The 14672-nt window shown below is 42.1% G+C and overlaps 1 protein-coding gene across 1 annotated transcript in view; it reads left to right on the top strand.

Annotated features, from left to right (window-relative positions):
- Positions 1 to 14672, top strand: part of SLC1A7 (solute carrier family 1 member 7) — an 86195-nt gene that overhangs the window by 63038 nt on the left and 8485 nt on the right. The window contains exons 6-8 of the mRNA XM_077824147.1: positions 1116 to 1215; positions 4542 to 4775; positions 11551 to 11745. Coding sequence (XP_077680273.1) covers positions 1116 to 1215; positions 4542 to 4775; positions 11551 to 11745 — 529 coding nt within the window. The remainder of the gene's footprint in view (positions 1 to 1115; positions 1216 to 4541; positions 4776 to 11550; positions 11746 to 14672) is intronic.

Raw genomic sequence — 14672 nt, forward strand, 5'->3', positions numbered from 1 at the left:
TGGGTCTGACATCTAAGTGGCTCACTCCCCTGCATCAGGAGGGGATTGTTTTGGAACCATTACAATCTGGGACCTGGCCTGCAAATGCAGATGTTCACTCCAAGTGAGAGAGCATGGGCCCCCAGTCAAACCAAACACTCTGTCCATCCAGAATAACTGTTAGAGTGCACCCCACTCACAGCTTCGTTTTCTTGTAAAGTTCTCTTCAAACATAAATTGATTTGGTGCAGTTTGTTTCTGAAATGCTTCCTTGAGTGATTAACATGATCTGTTACAATCCTCACAGGGATCACTGCAGCAAATTAGTTAAATAGGAACATGATAGATAAGTTTTAATAATGTATACCTAATAATAAACATAACACCATACAGAAAATATAGAGTTACATAACTATTCTTGGAACTAGATCCCCTACCTTTATGACTGTTGGTTGCATATGAATGTGTTTTTTCCTTTGCTGATTAGTCTTGTGCAGTAGTTTGGCCCTTTCCTTGTACTCATGTGCATTTGCTTGATTCTGCTAAGGCTGCTAAGCCAGGATGGCAAAAAGGACCAGTTGTGAGGGTGGCTTTTATCTTATAGATGCTTATGCACTAGAAATGGACTGAGACCAAATTAATTTCACAGACGTCAGATAATGGCTTTTGGTCACTGCCAGTCTGGGCTGGATTTAAACTGGTGAGCCAGAAGAGAAAGGCTCCTGTTATCAGTTTTACCCTAAAATGCACACACACTCTCTCTCTCTCTCTCTCTGTCATATATATATATATACATATATATATAATGTCAGTGTTGTTGCCCTCTAGTGACTGGTGCATAGAAGGTGAGGGATTTCCTAGTGGGAAATCAAAGGAGATCTCCTTTAGCTTAAATGGTAGATGTTTGTCTTTGTGGAGCAGAAGAACCAAGGGCTGTCCTCCATGCCCTATATTTGTTTGTGTGATTTATATCTCTGTTTCTACAACACAGAGATTTGTTGGATTATCCCGCTACCAATTATCTAACCCAGCTAGCCACCCCATACTTAGTTCACTTTGAGTTGCAGTAGAGAAGGAGTATGTTGGGGATTTTCAAAAGTAAATGAGAATTAAAACAATAATGTGTTTGATTGCAGGTATAATGCTGGGCAGAATGGGTAACAGTGGAGTTCCCTTGGTCAGTTTTTGCCAGTGTTTAAATGAATCTGTCATGAAGATAGTGGCAGTTTCTGTGTGGTAAGTAGCTGTTTTATCAAGCAAAAATATAACTTTTTAAAAGTTGAAGTATATTTCAACAGAAAAAAATGCTCTGAGATGATGTAATCTTGTTTCCAGGCAAATTCATGAGGGACAACAACCTCAACTTTGTATGGTGTTAGTACTTGAAGGAAGTTATGCAAACATTCAAGGCCAGATGCTGGTCCCTGGCTCTGTTCCCTTTGCACCACTCCAGTGGCATAAAGAGGACAGAGAGCTGCCTCAACACAGATGCCAGGGATTCCCCTAACAAAAGGGAATTCCTGGGTGCCATAAAGCAACATATTTAGATCTATGCCACCTGCTCCAGATGTAGATGGCATGGCCAGTGGTGTGGGCAGGGGCATGAAGGGACAGAATGACAGTGCATGGCCCTCTGGCAATCCCCAACCAGCAGAGTAGGCCCTAAGGGACCACTCTAGCCAAAATAACTTAGAATGCCCGTAAATTAGATTGGGGGCAAGTCTGATCCCAGATCAGGAGAATGGCTTAGACCTGGTATAACAAAAGTTAGCCCAGTAGAATTCATCTGTTTTTAGCAGAGCCATCCACACATCTATACTCATGTCTGTCTCCTATCGAAATAACCCTCAGTTATTGCAAAATTGCTATTCCCCATTCTCGAGCAGCGCAAATCTCTTACCAGTGTAGGTATATCAACACAATAGCAGTGTGGATGTAGTCTGACACAGAAATAGCTATACTGGTAAAGTCATCCCACTACAATCCCAACTGCACTGCTCCATGTCTGGTAACCTTTTTGACCAGGGGTCAGAGTGACTGGAAGTTCACTTGTCTTTAAATGGCCAGTGCATGCTTCATAGCTGCACCTGTGGGGTTATAAGCTACCTAGTGCAAGAGAGAGCATAAATCCTTACCAATAGAAAAAGTATGGCCCACCTTCATTCCCACTCCCAGGTCCCATGCCAAGCACAGCTCAGACAGACCTAGGCATCTGGTTCTCTGTTTTATGCACTTTATACCATAGACCTAGCTGGTTGTAAATGAGCAGATCTGAAGTTAGGTTACTAGAAATATCAATTACTTAGAAGACCCTGAAGAATACGCAAAATTGTAAAAAGTTCCAGGGCCTAGAATTTTTCAAATCCTGCCATGGATTAACAAAAACATTCTAACTTGGGAGGAACATTCCTTAAAAAGCAATAGAAATACATCTGTCTAATAGTAGCCTTTAGCACGATAAAATAAATCTTAGGGCATGTCTACACTGCAATTAAAAACCTGCAGCTGGTCCTTGCCAGCTGACTCGGGGTTACGCATTTCAGGATAAGTGGCTGATTAATTGTTGTATAGACATTTGAGCTGCAGCCCGAGATCTGTGGCCCTCCCACCTCGCAGGGTCCTAGAGCCCAGGTTCCAGCCCAAGCCCAAATGTCTATACTGCAATTAAACAGCCCCTTAGCCTGATCTCCGTAAACTCGAGTCAGCTGGCATGGGCCAGCTGCAGGTGTCTAATTGCAGTGTAGACATACCCTTAGATTCACAACTTGGCTCTTGCATCTCCCATAGCCAGTGGCAGATTAGCCACTGTGTCAACGGGGCCCGTGCCCGGGGCCCACGGACAATTGGGGTGACCCCTTGCCCCAACCCGCTCCGCCCACCTGGCACACCTGCTGGGGAGCGGAGTCAGGGCGCGGGGGCTTGCCCTGCTCCACCTGCCCGGTGCTCCTGCCAGGGAGCAGGGGAAGCCCCCGTGCCCTGATCCCGCTCCCTGGCAGGAGCGCTTTGGGGATGGGGGTGGGGGAAACACGACTGCAGGCGGAAGGGGTGGGGAGGGGCCTCCAATTCCTCTGGTCCAGGGCCCTGCAAAAGCTCAATCCACCTCTGCTCATAGCTTTATCCCTAAAATGCTGCTCTCAATTTCTGGGATGCTGTTAAAATTAAATGTGTGTGTGTGGTGGTAGGGGGGACGACTTTCAAAATATAGTTGACATTCGCTCTTTACATCAATGTCACTAATTTAAGAATGGCTCTTCAGCACTTTTGTGAACATTCTTAATAATGAGTAAATACTGCTACTACATCATTAATACATTGTAGTTACATAGCACCTTCCATCTGAGGATCTCAAAGTGCTTTGAGGTAAGAAAGGATCACTGCAGCAGCAGCAATGCCCACCTTATAACTTTTAGCCCAGAGATTACAGCACTCACCGGGAATGTGAGAAACCCAGATTCAATCCCCCCCTTTCTGCCGGAGGAGGAGAAAAGATTTGAATGGAGGTCTCCCACCTCGCTCTCAACCCATGACTGTTCCATTGTGGATAAATACTTAAACAGTCATGGGGAGAGAGAGAGAATGACTCTGTAGTCCAGTGGTTAGAGATCCTGGTCCACTCCCCCTGCTCCAGTCACTGTTTCATTATTTATCCACACTGGAACATCTTCAGCAGGAGACACTGTGAGCAACCTCCCCTCCCCAAAACCAGAGTATCCCATAGCTCAGTGGTTAGAGCAGTCTCCTGAGACGTGGCAAACCCCTGTTTAAATCCAGGGAGGAGGGAACTGAACTGGGTCTCTCACATACCAGGTGACTGTGTTAACCCTTGGGCTGTTATAAGGTGGGTACCAGAACCATCTCTTCTTCCTGTTAGGGTCCCATTCAGACTCTATCTGGTAGGCAGGCTTTGAGCATGCCTTCTGGATCAGGTCTTATATGCAACTTAGGTGTCTGAGCGCCTACCTTGTCCTGGTCTGTGACTCACACTGGGGCTTAGGCAGGAGATAGGTATCTGGACCCCAAGAGTGAGGCAGCAGTGCATGTGCCCAGAGGCAGAAAAATAGGCACCTAGGGAACTATTACCATGAAAATGTAGGTCCCGAGTGAGTTTAGGCACCTTCAGGACTCAGTGATAGTTTTGTGGGTCACAGTGGAGCCAAAACTGGAACTAAGGCACCTAAGTGCCTTTGTGGATCTGGGCCTTAACTATTATGGTGATGGGAACCTTAAAATACATACATTGAGGGAGAGATTAGATATATACTGCTTTATTAACAAATTGTATTTGAGTGTGTTGTGTGTGTCCTACAGGCCAGTCAGTAGAAAACAGTATCATTGCTAATAATTTGATATAAAAACATTTTCCCAGAACTTGTGAATGGAAAAGGAATAAGGGTCCAGTCCTACAAGATGCTCCTATGAACACTCTCCATGCTTATTAAACACTGAATGGTTGAGTCCTAAGTCTGTATTGAAATGAAAGTACAGGAACTTGTTATCTCACTAAATTGTTTGGTGGAAATGATCTGGCTCATAGTGATAAATCTCCCTCTCTCTTCACGTAGGTATTTTCCTTTTGGAATAGTGTTTCTTATTGCTGGCAAGATCTTGGAAATGGATGATCCTACAGCTATTGGGAAGAAGTTGGGCTTTTATGCCATTACTGTGGTTTGTGGTCTGGTGGTTCATGGACTGTTCATTCTGCCAATGATGTACTTCTTTATCACCAAGAAAAACCCCATTGTTTTCATCAGAGGGATTCTTCAAGCCTTGCTAATTGCTCTGGCGACATCATCCAGGTATTAAGCACTGATATTACTAAATACCTCTGAGGTCCTAATTAGAGCTGTCTGAAACTTGGAAGTTCAGGTGCGCAGGAAATGTCAATATTTCAAAATTTGATTTCATTCCAATTCTGGACCCGATGAAAAATGAAATATACCCCCCAGGATCTCAGCAGCTGCTGAGTGAAATTGCTGCTATTTGGTGGGTGATGGCTATGAAACTGACAAGAATCATGTCAGTTTCACTCAGCAGATGCTAGGGCTTCCAGAATCTGTGGTTCAATGTTATAATTACTGTCAATATTATAAGCATCATTATCCCCATTCTACCAACGGATAAACAGAGACACAGAGAGGTTAAGTGACTTGCCCAAAGTCACATGGAGAGTCTGTTCCAGAGCTGAGAACAGAACCTAGGAACTTCCATTGTCTCCTGGGCTACCTAGTCTACACTGCATCCATATGTTCCTGAAATCATAATGGTTCCAACTAAAGGCCATAAAAATTAAGGGACTGTCAGCATCTCTATTATAAATTTCATTTTACAGGATGTTTATAAAATTTAATAACTTGCTAACTGAAATATAGTACAGTATATTTTGCACAGTGAAATCAGGAGCAAATTGTGTTTTGGGTGGCTTTATTAGTTCTAATGAAGTTTGAAAGTTTAAGGCTATTTTTTAAGTAGAACAACACATAAAAGTTTGTCGCTTCAGATGCATTTGTATTCCCCAGACTCACAGATGATGATGATCTTACAGTCATAGATCTTAGTGTTGGAAAAGACCTTTCAGGCTCCCTCTCAACACTCTCCCCTGATCCCACTAAGGTTTCCTCAGTCCTGGTTCTGAAAACCTCTAATGCTGGTGACAACACCTCTCTGGACCATTTATTCCATTACTTAATTCCCCTTAGTCTAAGGACATTTTCTTATCTATTCAACCTGAATTTTTCCCTCTTTAGGACTTGTGTCTCTCATTGTTTTACCTTTCTCAGCTCCAGAAAAAAGTGCCCCTTTCTCTTCTTCCAGTTTGTACTGTAGAAAGATAATGGCATTTTTCACCAGGTTAGAATCCTATACTTACCAAGTGTGGTCTTACCGGGGCTTTATAAAATAGCACAGTTACTTCCTTTGTCATACAATAGATTCTCTTCCTTCACATTTGTGAGTTCATATCCAATGTATTATTCACCTGATCTTTTCTGCATTATTGCTTTCTAAACAGCTATTTCACCTTTTGATTGAAGCAGGTCATTATTTCTTCCTATGTATGTTACCTTTGGTTTCTCTCATCATCTGTCTGCCTATATCTCTGAGCCCATCAGATCATTCTGCAACTATTAGCTACCTTCTCTGTAGTTTAGTCTCTAGGGTACGGGTTGGTCATGGTATCATGAATTTTTCAAAGTTTCTTTTCTAAAATGTACCAAAATCATAAGTCATAGATATACAGCAAAAGTCAGGCCTGATTTATAGTGACCAAACTACAGACCCAACTGTCTAAACTGTGTTTTGTGTTTACACAGCATTCCTTGATAGTCTGCAATGCCAGTACGGACACAAGCAGAAAATTGTGCACATTCTCAAGTGACTCTGTGCATAGTTTTGTATGCTGCATGTGCAATTGCCCGTTTGCACCAACAGATGCATTTTTCTGCAAGTGCAATGTAGACTTCTTTTTAAAAAAAAATACATTATTTGGTGTTTTTCCTCTTAAATGGTAGCATCTTGTGATGAGATAGTTGAACTTTTCACCTTGGTGATAGTGAGAAGAATAGATACTGCATATAACTGAGTTGTTGCCAAAAGAACATGCACAAATAATTGGTTTTGGAAAGTAAAGCTGCTTCTCCTGACAGTCATCACATCTGTATCTGATTAAGTAATACTTGCCACAAAGGCAACAAATTAATATTAATAATACAGGCATTGGATTATCAGATCATTTTAAAGCAGAACAAAAGGTTGGCCTACTAATGTGTCTCTACCATATGTTTCTGCATCAGTGCATGCCTACGTCTAATGCTAGACAGAACACTGAAAACCACCGGGTGGGGAAAGATTTCTTTAGTTAAAGATCGTAACTATAGAAAAGACATACCATGCACAAAAAGTGAGACAAATCACTCTTGGGAGATTTCCCTGTTCATGTCAAGGGCCATCTGTTTTCTTTGCCTATTATTATTAGTTATTATGGTAGCTCTTGGAAAACCCACTCAAAGATCAAGGCCACACTGTACAAACACCTAGCAAAGATAGTCTCCATTCCAGCGAGCTTACAATTACAGGTAAACAAGACAGACAAATGGGAGTGGAGGGAAGGATGAAGTTTTTAAATACAGATTATACTGGATAAAGCCATGGCCAAAAAGTAAATTATTCTTCACCTGGCTCTTTATATGTAGCAACGCTAATGTAGACTATGACAAAGCTTAGTGAGTCTCTAGAGGATAATTCATCTTTTTACTGAATTTAGTGTTGGTGAAAGACGATGGAATGATAGACCAGGAGTCTAAATACATCTAGCTAACCCCAGATCCGGTAAAACAAGGCAGTACTAGTGCAAGCCTTCCCACACCAACTCCTTAATTTGCCTTATTTTTGTTTTCCAGGGATCCTTTTTGAGGGTCATTCCCCAAAGCTAATTTAGTTCTTGGCACCTCTGCCAAGACTGCAAGTAAGGGTGCCACTTTGTGGAAATGGTGCTGGTAGCATTGGGATGTGAACTCCTGTCCGCTACAGGAACTGTAAGCCACCAAGCAGTCATCTCATTGCAATGACTTTGCTGACCTAAGCATAACTGGAACCCATAACCTGTAAGTGAAGGGTTCTCCATCCAACAATCAGTCCCCATGTGCTGTCCAGTTTTATCACTTTAGATGCCAATGACATACTTGGCATTTGTATGGAAATGTCAAACATATAGGGCAAAATTCTGACTTATTTGCACATATATATCGGTGGAGGGCAGAAAGGGCAGAAGTTTCTTTTACCCTCCTCCTCATCCCCCCAAACAGTGCACCCACACAGGACCATAGCACAACATATGCTTGTTTCCTTACGTGTTTGGCAGGGGGTCCCAGTGATATACTAGGTAGCATTCCATAGCCCCAAGAGGGTGTGTGGCCAGCTAGTTTGGGTGGTGATCCCAGGCTCTTAGGCCGTTGGACATTGTTCAGCTTTTGTGACAGGCACTAAGGGAGGCTTGGCTCAGGAAATATCTGTCGCTGTTACCATTCCTCCCCCCAGGCACCTCTCACAGTGTGAAGGACAGAATTTGGCTGATAGATAGAATGCCCCTTGGTTTGATTATAATTTCCCTAGAACATGTAGAAGGTTTTTTTCTCCATAGTCATCTTTCTACAATGTCAGTGAATCAAAGGCAGCGTCTTCTTAATAGTGCATCCCATCAAAAGAACCAGTTCTCTTTTCCTCTGCACACAGCGTAAATAAAATGTGAACATTTCAAGGGGCTTTTTGCTTCTTATGAAACTCTGAAACCTTGGCTCTTGTGCAGTGTAAAGTAAAGACAGATTTAACAAAAGGGAGGTGTAACTTAATTCTAGATTAAGTCAGCTTGTTGACTTTCTGGAGCAATAATAAAAATTAGGATTCATTTGCAAGATAAACAGGCAGGGCTAACCAGCCGAAGAAGGTGCTTTTTCTGTAGAGACTGGCTTTTCTTTTTTTTCTTTTTTTTTGTGGCCTATGTTAGAGCTTTGCATAACTGAAATATTGGTTTGTATTCAATCCTTGCCACTGTACAATCACCAAAATGGAGTGGGATAAATCTGTAGTTGTTTTGCAATTGCTGGTCAGTAAAACAGTCCTGAGTAGGACAAGATGCCTCCTCTCTTTACTAACGGCTTCAGGAAATTCTGAAGCATATTTAGCTATTCAAAAACAGTGCTTTAGGTTTGGCCTCAAGGTATGGGTCAAGTGTTAATACCTAACAGTTTCCTCAGCATTTGACATTAGACCGCAAAAGCTGCTTTTACTAATACTCAGTTAGGCCAGGTCTACACCAACAAGTTAGGTCCACACAGCTACATCACTGAGGGGTGTGAAAAATGCTAGATTTGAGTTTCATTGAAAACTGCAAAATTTAGGACAGGCTTTCAGAGATTAGTGATCCTTCTGATTGAACTTGGGCCAACTTTCTTGGGAACCTAGCACAGTCTATGGTTTCTGGTTGAAACCATGCAAAAACTCAGTAGCTTCTTATCATCATATCATATCATATCATATCAGTGGCTTCATAACCTCTTGGACTGAAAATAGGCCCCAAAATTAAAAATTTTGGGTTTTGCTGAGTTTTTGCTTTAATTTTTAGATTTGTTTGAGCCTGAAACTGAAAGCAAAGTTTAAGGATGTGAAACAAGAAGAAAAGGTTCACATAAACCCCACATGAACCAGAATTTTCAAGTTTTATTCTGCTGTCCTGAGTGGGTTACTGTCTGTCTGAATAGCTAGCTTCCCAAACTACCACCTGCATCTCCTAACTGCAAGAGAGCATGTGGGACTTACCTCATCTTTAGTTGGAATTTTTTATTATTTTTAATGTGGCATTTGGTAGATAGTCTGTGTAAGATAAGAAAGAGTCGTGAAGGATTGTTATTCATATGTTGTGCCCTCTGGACGCGTTAAACTATAATAATGTAAAAAACTTTGAAAAAAGAATAAACATTTCCCCCTCCTCTCCATACAAAGAAACACAAGGTTTCATTGTAAAAGAAGCTGTTGAGTTGCAAGAGATGAAGTTTCTATAAAAGAGGTGGATGTCACTGCAGAACTCTAAGTAGCTCAAAAGTGGTAATAATAGATTTTAAGTTAATTATTCATTATTATTAGCAGCTATGCCTATGGTTGAATTGCCTAACACTGTCCATTATAAGATGTTGGTTTCTGTTTTACATTTATATTCCGGTAGCACCTGGAGGCCAACTAGGTCAGGGCCCCATTGTGCTAGGCGCTGTACAAATCTATTACAAGTGATAGACCCTGCCCTGTCTTTTCGATTGAGTTTACAGTCAAAGACATAACTGATGGATGAGATGAACAAGCAGGACAGGGTAAAGGGCAAGGAAGAGGAGAAGAGAGAACAAAAATAGGATGTGTGCAATTCTTGGCCAATAAGGAGCAGTAATTTCAGTTTGCCACCAACCTAGCCATTCTCAGGTTTGTGATTTGATCGCTAGGGATCAAAATGGGTTACAGTTATATGGCTGCTTAGTAGTGTGTGTGAAGTGAACCAGTGGTCTGTGTCTCAGGGTATGTCAACACAAACTGCTATCATAGCACTGCAGCTGCACTGTGGTAGCACTTCAATGCAGACACTGCCTATGCAGCCAAGAGGCAGTAGCTATACTGACAGAAGAATTCATCCAACAACCTAGTGATGAAAATCCACACCCCTGAGCGACGTAGCTGTTCCCAGCGTAGGCCAGCCCTAAATCTTCTCCTTAGTGCACAGATCTCTCTGTCCCAGCTGGCTTCTCTGGCTGCAGCATCAGCAGAGAGGGTAAGGAATGACACTCAACTGTACTTTCACTGGTCCACAGAAGTGATCCCACCAGTTCACCATGGTTGAGGAACCTTGCACTTTATTGTATCTGATCTGTGGACAAACAGAGGACTTTAGTCCCCAGGGCTATTTATCTGACATCTTTCACCAGCACTAAATTCACTTGGAGGGTTGGGAGGAGAGAGTTTTGTAGAGTTCAGCTCAAGGAGCAAGGAGCAACCTGTTTTTAAAATAATCCTGTTTACTGTGCAGCCATTATAAATTGTTGCCTAAACAGGTATTTTATTGTTGGTTCGGTGTCAATACTCCGTAGGCACTGGCACAATCTTAAGGGCGTACGCTGCCCTCAGTCTGTGTTCAAAACTCCCATTGTTAGTAGGAGCTGAGGCCCTTAAATTTAATAAGCATGGGGGATAGGGGGAGAAATCCTGTGCAGGCACAGGATCAGACTTACATTTTAATAAAACTGCCCTATTTACTGTATGCTTGAAGGGAGATGGGGTGGGCCTGAGACATGTCCTCTATCCCTATTGGAGCCTTGAGGAGATCCTTGCCTTTCTTTGGTTTACATCTTACCCCGCTTCAAAGCTTATCATCAGGGCTATCAACTTTCTGTCTAAGGAGGACGGGATGGAACTTCCTTCCTAAAGTATCAACAGTGAAATTTTGATTCCAGACGCATCACAACTGAGCTGTATGAGACACTTTCCTTCCTTGACCCTTTGGTGGCTTAACACACAAAATGGCTTCTGCAGCATCTCCAGCCCTTGCTTTCTACCTTTCATAGGTTATAAGGCCAGCAGGAACCATTGTGCTTATCTGGTCTGACCGCCTGCCTAACACAGGCCATAGAACTTTCTGAATAAATCACTGTTTGAACTAGAGCATACCTTTTAGAAAAACATCCAATATTGATTTAAAAATGTGTAGAGCGGGAACTGAACGATTGTCTCTTGTGTAACAGTGCAAAGCAGACTTTGCACATACACGCTCAAGTGCCTTGTGCTCATTAAACACAACTGACCTGCTCTTGCTCTCACAGAAGCCAATGACAAAACTCCCATTATCAGTGAAGCCAGATTGGCCCGATACATAAGCAGACACAGAAGCGAAGATAGGAAATAGGGCTTGAATGGATACAGCATTGAATATGATCTATATGCAGGGGAAGAGAGATGAATTTGCTGCTTTTAATGTTAGTCCCTGAGGATAAAACAGCTTTCAACATGTGTTTGGTTTTGGTTTTTGTTTTGGATGTTTTGCAGCTCAGCCACATTGCCTATAACTTTCAAGTGCTTGCTGGAGAATAACCATGTTGACAGAAGGATTGCCAGATTTGTGTTGCCTGTTGGGGCCACGATCAACATGGACGGAACTGCCCTCTACGAAGCAGTGGCAGCAATCTTTATTGCTCAAGTAAATAATTATGAGCTGGATTTTGGACAGATTATTACTATAAGGTATAAACAAAAGCCCAGCAACCTTTCCATTTGACTTATTAAATCTGTGACGTTCTCTCCTTTGTGTATCAAGCACATTACTGCGGCTGCAATCTTCAGTTCAAAGCTTCCTGTAAGATCAGGGCCGGTGTGGAGGGAAATCTTATTAGCGCTATTAAAATAGACATGAATGGAGAAATATATTGCATTTCAATTTATTAAATTGGCTTTTTTTGTCCTTCGCTTTTTGGCCAGTTGTAGCTCATTCATTTAGGATTACAACTTTCTTGCTAGCAGTGTTTAATTTTTTTCCCTTGAATCCTATACAAAAAAATGAATCCCTCCAAATCCCTGTGCTGTTGGGGATGCACTTCCAGTGCATAGGACGGGGACTATGTAAAGAACACACCAGCCCCTTCCCTCCACAAATAACTTTAAACATTGTAAACTTCAAAGGTAAGCTCCTCAGCAATGAGTTCTGCCCTTTACACCACAGGAGGGCCAGAGCAGCATTCAGGAACCCTAAGTACCACAGCAGACCAGGGGAGGATCATCAAGTGCAGGCAATATGGAAGACAGCTGTAAGATTGCCTCCCAAGGATCCCTCGCAGGTCTCGATAAAACAGGGGCATGCCGGGCACATCAGGAATGAAGCATGGCAGAGAGATTCCAACTGCATGGCCCATAGGGCAAGCCCAAGGAGGTTGCTGTAATTTACGCCTGCAGGGCTATCTACGTTACAGAATGGGCCTCCTCAGGTTTTAAACATGGCTTCTACTGCTGCTGCTTGTAAGTTCTCACTGGCTAGAGAGCCCTGACTATAGATTCTATATTTTAAATAACTTCTTCTTGAAAATAGTATAACCAATCCTAAATAGAAAAAAAAATTCCAACCAGTTAACTATTGCCAGAATGATTTCACTGCCTGTTAAAGAACGTCTCAGGGAGCGAAACCTGCAGGTTTTCAGCAAGGAACGAACGATTAGAAAAACATTCATATAATAAGTAAGGCCTGACCACATTAGAGATCGACCTACCATCTACCCTCTGACCTCATCACCATCGTATCTGGGCATGTTTACACTGTTGTGACCTGCACATCTTCAGTTCTAGTGTGTATAAGACCTAAATGACAACAGCAAGAAAGTTTTTTCAATTTTTCCTATAACTGGAGTCTGCTTATGAATTAATGGGAAAGTTTGGTCAAACTAGAAAAAAAAAATCAATCTGGCCCATATGAGCTGTTGCCTTCTCACCCTGTACTATAAGTGAGAATGGTCATGTGCAGGGCTATCGATATGTCTACTCAGCTGGGAGAGACAATTCACAGCTCAAATAGCCATACATGTGCTAGCTTTGCTCAAACTAGTGTATGCTAAAAATAGCGTGTGACTGCAATGTGTGTGACAGCGTGCGACTTGGCCTAGTCATCGGAGTGCAGTCTCGGCCGACCTCCTGGGTACATATTTGGGTGGCTAGCCCAAGCTGCCTCTCATGATGCCAAGGCCACATTGCTATTTTTAGCACACCAGCTCACGCAGAACTAGTACATGTACATCTATACACAGCAGCTGGGACGTGTGATTCCCAGCTTCTGTGTAGACATACCCTTAGTCTTTGTGATCTATAATTTGGTTACACTTTAATTAGAGATGGGCCCAGAACAAAGATAAAAACAAGTCGTATGTTATAAAAATCATCCAAACGGAAGAGGAAGATGGAAAGGGTGATCTGGAAGATTAGAGAACAAGAAGGATGATGGGAGATGGAAAGAATGTATATTGTAAACTGCTCAGAGCAAAACCATGTCTGCTCATGTGCCAAGCACAGGCTTCATGCCAATAAATAAGGGGATATAAGTAAAGCCAGAGTAGGAGGAAAGGGACACAGGAAGATTAAAAACAAATCAAAGAGAAGAGGGAAATCAAGGGTAGAATGGAAGGAAAGAGAGGGAGAAAACAGATTGTTAACAGTGATCGGCCCCACACCAAAATCTAATCTTGAATTCCACCACTGAATCTAAACATCTTCGGTCTAAGATGGGACAAACCCTCTCTAGATTTAGCTGCTCCCACGCTGGGAGATTTGAAATCTGGATCCAAACCTGAACATTCCCAAATTTCAGGATGTTCTGGTTTGATTTTTTTTTGTCTCAGCCTGTTATGAAGATAGGTTTGAGGGGATCGAGATCTGGTACTAAGATTGCAAGGGCTTGTTGAGGCCCATCTCTGTAGAAGTGAAAGAACTAAAGACACTCTCCTAACCTTGCCAATTTCCTTTTAATGTAATTATGCCAACAAACATCTCTATTTGGGACCATTGTTTAGTGGCTGAATTTGTGAAGTTGGCCTGAAAAGTAGCATGAGCAACAGCAGAATTCCCTGATCTTACTAATTAAGGGCCCTATACTTGCTCCCAGGTAAGTCATTGGTAGTTTTACCACTGACTTTAATGGGAGCAGTAGCAGGTCTAAATCCTGGTTGGCAAGCGAGTCAGAGGTTCTGTTCTGAAATAGTTTGGTGTTCAGGGAACCTTTAACATTCACCACTGAATTTCATTTCCATTTCGTACATTGAGATGACATTCCTTTCTGTTTAGGCTAGGCACACCACCATGGTATCCAAATGCCACACAAGCTTTAATTTTTTTCAACTTGCTTATAAATCTAAATTTTCACTCTCCCTCTACCCACATAAGGAATTTATTTATGTATTGTGGGAAAGCTAAGACTCCTAGGTTCTTTTTATTGTAGCGCCATGGATTCATTGTGTGGGTTTGAGTAAGTCAATGAACATCTCTGTACCACAGTGTCCTCATTGGAAAATAGGGATAACAACAGTTTGAGGCTTAATTAACTAATGTTTGTAAAGAATTTTGAAATCATGGGATGACAGGTACTGTATCAATGCAAATGGTTATTACTTACTATTTTCTTTAGTAAGTCACCC

Source organism: Eretmochelys imbricata, chromosome 8 (assembly GCF_965152235.1).
Source record: "Eretmochelys imbricata isolate rEreImb1 chromosome 8, rEreImb1.hap1, whole genome shotgun sequence".
NCBI classification, from domain to species: domain Eukaryota; kingdom Metazoa; phylum Chordata; order Testudines; family Cheloniidae; genus Eretmochelys; species Eretmochelys imbricata.